Below are 7,243 nucleotides of genomic sequence, written 5' to 3'. Positions count from 1 at the left end.
TTCTTCCAGTAGTTCGTCGTGAACTCATCCAGGAGTTACTCAATAATTATTCCAGGAATTTTTAAAAATTTCTACAGGAGTTTCTGGAGAATTCCTCCAGAAGATCCTCGGGAATGCCTCCAGGAGTTCCTGGGAAATTTTTACAGAAGTTTCTCGGGAATGGATCACTGAAATAACCAAAACGGCCCCTATGGAATGAACAGATAGCGCCACCGTAACCTTGTGTGTTTGACATAACTCCACAGTTGTCACAATGCTCATGTCCATGTAGTGGCATGAAAGGGTTATCATGTTTAATGAGTTCCATCTGAACAAAAATACGCATGTAACCATCTTCGGAATAAAGATGAGTTATATGTAAACCATGACCGTATACAAACGTCTTTTTATTAGCCTTAAAGAATGGCCCCCTTTTATCTAGTTTTAATGGATATTACAGTCCATATACGGTGACGCCTTTGTTTACATGCGGTGAACGCTAGGAAAGCTTGCTTCATTGGTCAATTCCTCCAGGAGTTCTTCGTAAATTCCACTACAAGTTCCTCTTTTTTTTTGACGTAAACTACGTCTATGGGGAAGGTACGGTACTGTACCACGGCACCGGGTGTAAAATGAAAATCTAAATTTTGCGACCGTCACGAAATTATGAAAGATTTTGCACGCTAATAACTCAACCATTTATTGAACGATTTTTAAAATTTTGCCATCAATCAATCGCAAAACTATGTCCCTTTCATGTCAAATAGAGAAAACTATTGATTTTCAACAGCAAACTATTGAAAATTGCGGAAAAGTGAACCTATGTTTTAATTTTATTCAGCCAATCACGAGCGAGCACATTTTTTGGGTTTTCTCGCTTAGTATATAAGTTATTGTCTTCTTCTCATCTTCCATCATTCTTCCGCGACACCTCGAGGGGAACGCATCGGAGGATTGCTAGCGAGTTTCTCCGCTTGCTTCTCGCTTCAGTATGTTTTGTCTAGCCGTGCGCGGTGGTCGTCGGCTGGCTGATGCTAGTCGTCATGGCAACACCGTGCGCGGTACCAGTGGGGCCGCCAGCCAGTTCACACCGGATCGGATCTCTGCTAAAATTTTCTTCATCGGGCGTCCGGGCAGCACAAGCCAACATCGGAATTAACATAATCATGAAACGCGCTTGCAGTAATACTGCAAGTAAATTAAAACAGCCATTGTAAAGGCTACGAAAATGTCCCACGGGAGTGAACCAAATCATTTTCTCAGGAGGAAAGCCCGGGACACATAAGTGTCAATCACTATGAGCGCTGTGTGAAAATTGAACTTCGCTTTGTCGCAACAATGAGATATTCAATTCAAAATTTAATGTGCGAAAACTGTGCTAGTTGTTTGGCAATTGGAAAATATTTTCTTCAACTCAGATGACGAAGAAATTTTCATCTTGATGAAATGTATACTCAGTGTTGCCATATTTTAATATGTGTAGGTCTTCGCAAAATTCTTAAATGTTCTTTACAATTTTGCCGAACAATTTGCATGATTTATAGAAATTATTTGTTAAACATTATAATTGTGCTGATCGATTTGCAAAAGTTCAATGATAATAGTTCATGATAATTATAATTCGAAAGCAATTGGTTTGTTTGTTTGTTTGTTTATTTCCGACATTTTACACCGGAAGGGTGCATTCATGTCGCACGGTCTAATTCACATTTTGATTACAATTTGTTATTCTATTACAATTGTTCGCAAATCTCGTATCGCAAAAAAAAATCACTCATTTGCAATTTGTTATTCTAAGTCTACAGTTGCTTGTACAATCCCGAGTCGCGCAAAAATTTCAGAATCCTAGTTGTTTTTTCTTCCTCGTTTGATAAGGCGTCTCGTAAACTCGTCGTTCCAATATTATTCTCCTGTCGCTCCCTTTCATATTTTCTACAATTCAAAATCACGTGTCGCACGTCCAGTGTAGTTCCGCAGCACTCGCATGTTGGTGGGGGTTCCTTCTTCAGAAGGAACGTGTGTGTCAGGCGTGTATGGCCTATCCGCAGGCGTGTAAGCACTCGCTGGTCGGCTGCATTGCCGTGATCTGTCCACCGGTACGTATCGTGTTTGATTTCTCTCAGCTTCGCCTCTCGTGTTTCGAACCAGTTGTTCTCCCATCGTTGTCGTATCGCTTGCTTTATCGTCCTTAACGCGTCTTCACCCGGAATCGGCACTTCAACGGCTGGATCTGTTCTTGCCTCATTCGCTAGTCGATCGGCTGCCTCGTTACCAGGAATGCCGGCGTGTCCGGGAATCCAACAGAATCGAACTGACTTATTTTGTGCAATGTTTTCAATCTCTTGGATCCACGGGTGTTTTGATGTTCCTGTCTCGAGAGCGGACAAACAGCTTGCTGAATCCGTGAGGATCACTACTTCTCGATTCACATTCGGTATGGAAACCGCTTTCAGTATAGCGTATGCCTCTGCCGAGAAAACGCTGCATTCCTTCGGAAGACTGAAGGTATTCGTAAACCCATTCGTATAAAAAGCGGCACCAACCATATCCAACAGCTTTGAACCATCAGTGTAGACGACAGTCGAACTATGGAAACGGGTGGACAGCCATTGTTGGACAATTGGACGTACTTTTCCCGGCGGGTCGCCAGCTCTAATGCTCCTTTTAACATCCCACACTATTGACGGTCTTCGTGCGTGCCACACACGGTCGCTCTGCCTCAGGATTTGTCCAACTGAGGGAAGTGTCGTGCCCGTCAGCTCGGTCAACCGGTCTGATGTTCGCTGAATGAGCGGGAGCGAGATGTTGGTTCGATCTATTGCCAGTATTCGAATGGCCGTCCGCGCTGTGGTCTGTACGGCCAACATTTCAAATGGAAGAGTGCCCGCTTCGGCCATGACCGAATTTATCGGGCTGGTCACAAAAGCTCCGGACGCAAATCGGATCATTTTGTTGTAGGCGGGGGCAAGGACTTCCAGAGATGCTGTTCCTCCTCGGCTGACTAGTCCGATACCGTACGTCAACTTCGCAGTCACTAACGCCGAACCCACCTGTAATAATGTTGTCCGGTTACCTCGTGCAAGCTTAGCACCGATCATCTTTAGAATACGAAGACGAGACTCGCAGGATTCTTTCATCTTCTGGCAGTGGGGCTTAAATGTCAGCGTTCTATCGAGAGTAACACCAAGAATCCGCAGACGGTTGGTCTTTGGGATGGGATTCCGGTCGATAGTGATTTCTTTTGCTGGTTCCCGGCGCGCGTTCGGACTGCAGTAGAAGGTCTGAGATTTCGAAGCGGATATAGTGAACCCCACGCTTTTAGCCCATCTATCGACAGCCTTTACGGCGGCCTGTAGCTTTCGCTGTAGACCGGCGGTTTTTGCTCCTCGTACCACAAGGAGGATGTCGTCCGCGTATAACAGCATTTCAACACCGTCTGGTATGACCTGAAAGATAGGCTGCATCGCGATGAGGAATAGAGTTACCGAAAGTACGGAACCTTGTGGGACTCCGTTTTCTAAAGGGCGTTCGCGAGAGAGATGCCCGCCTACAGACACCTGGAACGTACGTTCCGCGAGAAAGCTTTTCAGAATGTTCATCATCCGACCACGTATCCGCCATGACTTCAGCGTCCGCAATATTCCGTGCCGCCAGGTGGTATCGTAGGCCTTCGACAGATCCAAGGATGCGATCAGGCAGTGTTCATCGACGGTTGGTAGCGATCTCTCCAACTCGGCAAAGTATGTATCGGTACCGCGTCCCGCGCGAAAAGCGTGCTGGCGTTTGTCTAACCGACCTTTCGCCTCCAGTTCGCTAATCAGACGACGGTTCAGGATCCGCTCGAGTAACTTCGCCATGCAACTGGTTAAGGAGATAGGCCGGAAGGCAGATGGTCCGGAATCGGGGCAATTAGGTTTCGGAATGGGAACGACGATTGCATTCCGTCAGCTGGCAGGAAACTCCCCAATGCGCCAGATTTGGTTGAGTAGCTCAAGAAGTATAATCTTCACAGATATGGGTAGTCTTTGAAGCAGTGGGTACCCTATCGAATCAGTGCCTGTCGAGGCACCTCGCCCTTTGTCGAGAGCCCACAGAAGTTCCGCTAGAGTGATGTCAGTATTGTAAGCGTCGTCTGTGTTGGGCGAAAAGTCTATGGGCACTCGTTCGACTGCTTCTTTTTCCATCTGAAACGATGGAAGGTAGCTGGATGTCGCCGACCTTTCGCTATAGTACGTCGCCAGTTCCTCTGCTACTTCTACCGGGCTATCCGTGAAGCCGTCCTCTCGCTGCAGTACCACTGTGCGTTGTTGTCGGTTGCCACGTAGAGTGTTGACCGTATTCCACAGCTCAGTCGTCGTACTGCTTGGTGAGATTCTCGCCACAAATGCTTCCCATGATTGCTCCTTCGCTTCCTTTATCGCCTTGCGTGCCGCCGCTCTGGCTTCCTGGAAATTTCCTAGCGCTTCGGGTTGGTTTGGTTCTGCGCGCTGCAGACGTCGAAGGGAGCGCATACATTTACGGCGCCGTCGAATTGCCGCCTTTACCTCGGGGCACCACCATGGTACCGCTTTTGGTCCCTTTCGACCGCTCGACCGTGGAATGGCCTTAGTTGCAGCAGCGATGATCTTCTCAGTGAAGTTGATGACATTCCATTCAGCATCTGGCCGGATGGTTTCGGCTGTGATGCGTTCGTATAACGCCCAATCCGCTTGGTCGTATAGCCATTTTCGTCGTGCAGTTTGTTGATTACACCATCCAGGGATGGACACCGCAATTGGAAAGTGGTCACTGTTGTGCGTGTCTGACAGAGTTCGCCAAGTGAACTTTCCCGCCAAATTCTCGGAGCAGATCGTTACATCGATTGCCGAGGTGCTACCCGTGGCCGGGTCGATGCGAGTAGCTGATCCGTCGTTGAGGATGACCATTCGTTTGTCTAGCGTAGTTTCGGCGATGTATTGGCCGAGAGCATTTGATTGGCGTGACCCCCACGCGATATGATGCGCGTTCAAGTCGCCCAGAAGTAAGACCGGACCCTCTAGCTGATCAATCAACTCACTGAGCGTGACCTGACGCTGATTTGAGTTCGGCGGGACGTATATTGACACAATAGTTACCTGGATCGGCGAAGATATGCGTACAGCAACGTGGTGCAGAGATGTGTTTACATGGATACGCTCGAAAGGTATACCTTCCCGGATGGCGAGGCCTACGCCGTGTTGCCAGTGATGAAGGGCTTTGGATTCCAACAGCAGCGCGTAGTCCTTGCCGACGAAGTCCGTCGGAATGATGTGCTGGCTCACTTTGGTTTCTTGCAGCGCTATGACGCAAGGTTGGAGATCGGCGACGAGTAGTTTCAGCTCACTAATGTTGGCCCGCAGACCACGGATATTCCACTGGAGAGCGAAACATCCACCGGGGCGACTGTCGACGGTTGGTTCAGTAGTGGATGACGATGCTGATAATCTTCGTGTCGATCGATAGGCTGTGGGAGAGACAGGTACGACAGTGACCTCCGTTGAGGAGAATATATCATGGGGACTTGCCTGTGAGGCGATTGGCCCCACAGTACCAGCTGCTGTCGAAACCATTACACTAGTTTTTTCCACGCCGACAGCAGCCGGCACTGCGGAATCGCTTTGTGTAATGTTTCGTCGCAGATTCCCCGAAGAGCCTTCTTCGAGTGTGCCACCTGGTGTAGCTGGTAAATATTCTGGTGATCTTCGTGTCGGTCGATTGGCTATGGGAGAAACAGGTACGACAGTGACCTCCGTTGAGGAGAATATATCATGGGGACTTGCCTGTGAGGCGATTGGCCCCACAGTACCAGCTGTTGTCGAAACCATTACACTAGTTATTTCCACGCCGACAACAGCCGGCACTGCGGAATCGCTTTGTGTAATATTTCGTTGTTGATTTCCTTCGGGTTCGTTTTGGGGTTCGGTTGGGGTTGTTTTTCGATGTGCAGTGCGACGATCAGGGTAGAGCAAGGAAACTCCATCTTCCTGCCGTCTTCCCGCCGCTGTCAATGTTACGGTGTTGGTACTATCGGTGCTTACGTTGGTAGTTGGGGTTTGATCGGGTGTCGTGATATGTTCCATTGTCCCATCGGCTACGGAGGTGAAGTCGCCATCAACGGGTTGGGGTAAGACGTCCCGGACAGCTCGTTCAACCTGCCGTACTTGCGTCGGAAGAGGTACTACACTTTCCCATCTTCCGAACCGATTATTATCGTTGTCCGTTATCGTGCCTAGGTCATCGTTGTTGTACGAACGTTGTTCAGAAGCGGAGTTATCGAAGGCGCTGATTTGGAGGTGACTCCGCAACCTCAGTTTCTTCACTGGAGTAGTCCATTTCTGTCAGGTCGTGCGTTGTGATGACAGTTTTCTTCGGGGGTGGGCTTGGATCCGGCGATATAGCGGATTTATGGTGGTTATTCGGTTTCGGAGGTCGTCCACGCTTCGTTTCCTGAATTTGGGTGGTATGGACCTGAGAGGTACTAGCTATTGCTGGAGAGTTGGTTCTCGAGCGGGTAACCGGGCCAGTTCTCTCTACTCGTTGTTGATTTCGGCTGCTGTGCGACTTTTCGAGGCTACCAGATTGCTCACGGTTCGGGCGAGATTTTTGTTCACCAGCTTCGCCAGCTTGCTGCTGCATCTTCTCAATAAACGCCATCATTTGTTCTATTTTCTCGTCCTTCCGCTTGCTTTCTTCCTGTAGTCGTGCAATTTCGTTGTCCTTTTGCAACATGGCCGCTTCGAGATCCTTAACCTTCTTCTCAATCGCACTCTGTGGTGCCGCTACTTGAGCGTAGCTGGCTGACTGTTGTTCAACGCGCTTTCTTGCTTCCGGGAAGCTCAGATTATCACGGACCTTCACTTTCATCACCTCAACTTCTCTCTTGTAGACCGGGCAATTGCGGTTGGTTGGTCGGTGGTCTCCCTTGCAATTCCGGCACATGGGTGCTTCACTGCATTCATCCCCGTGGAACTCGCTTGAACAGTTGGAGCAGCGCTGTGGGCCAGGGCATCGGGCACGAGTGTGGCCGTAGGTGTAACAACCATAGCACAACATGGGGTTTGGCACATATGGACGAGTTGGGACACGCCTCAAACCGACCTTCATGGTTTCTGGGAAGGTCGTCTTGCAGAAAGTTAGAATCAACGCCGGTGTATTCACTCGTCTGCCGTCCACATTTCTGGTGATTCGCTGCACTCGGATGACACTATCTTTAATCATCTCTGCCAAGATATCCTTCTCTTCCAGA

At 48.8% G+C, this 7,243-nt stretch overlaps 1 protein-coding gene across 1 annotated transcript; it reads right to left on the bottom strand.

Annotated features, from left to right (window-relative positions):
• Nucleotides 1-1,778: 1,778 nt before the first annotated feature.
• LOC134286926 (uncharacterized) lies at nt 1,779-3,836 on the bottom strand. The gene has a single exon (XM_062848627.1). It carries the CDS (start codon nt 3,834-3,836, stop codon nt 1,779-1,781), a length of 2,058 nt encoding a protein of 685 aa, XP_062704611.1.
• Between the last annotated feature and the right edge of the window lie 3,407 nt (nt 3,837-7,243).

The sequence above is a fragment of the Aedes albopictus genome, chromosome 2, assembly GCF_035046485.1.
Source record: "Aedes albopictus strain Foshan chromosome 2, AalbF5, whole genome shotgun sequence".
Lineage (NCBI taxonomy): Eukaryota > Metazoa > Arthropoda > Insecta > Diptera > Culicidae > Aedes > Aedes albopictus.
The sequence above is the reverse complement of the archived record's forward strand: the minus strand, read 5'-3'. Positions and strand labels throughout refer to the sequence as shown.

What these genes read in the sequence shown, in the direction of transcription:
- LOC134286926 (XM_062848627.1), bottom strand. Translation starts at nt 3,836, where the DNA reads ATGGCGAAGTTACTCGAGCGGATCCTGAACCGTCGTCTGATTAGCGAA.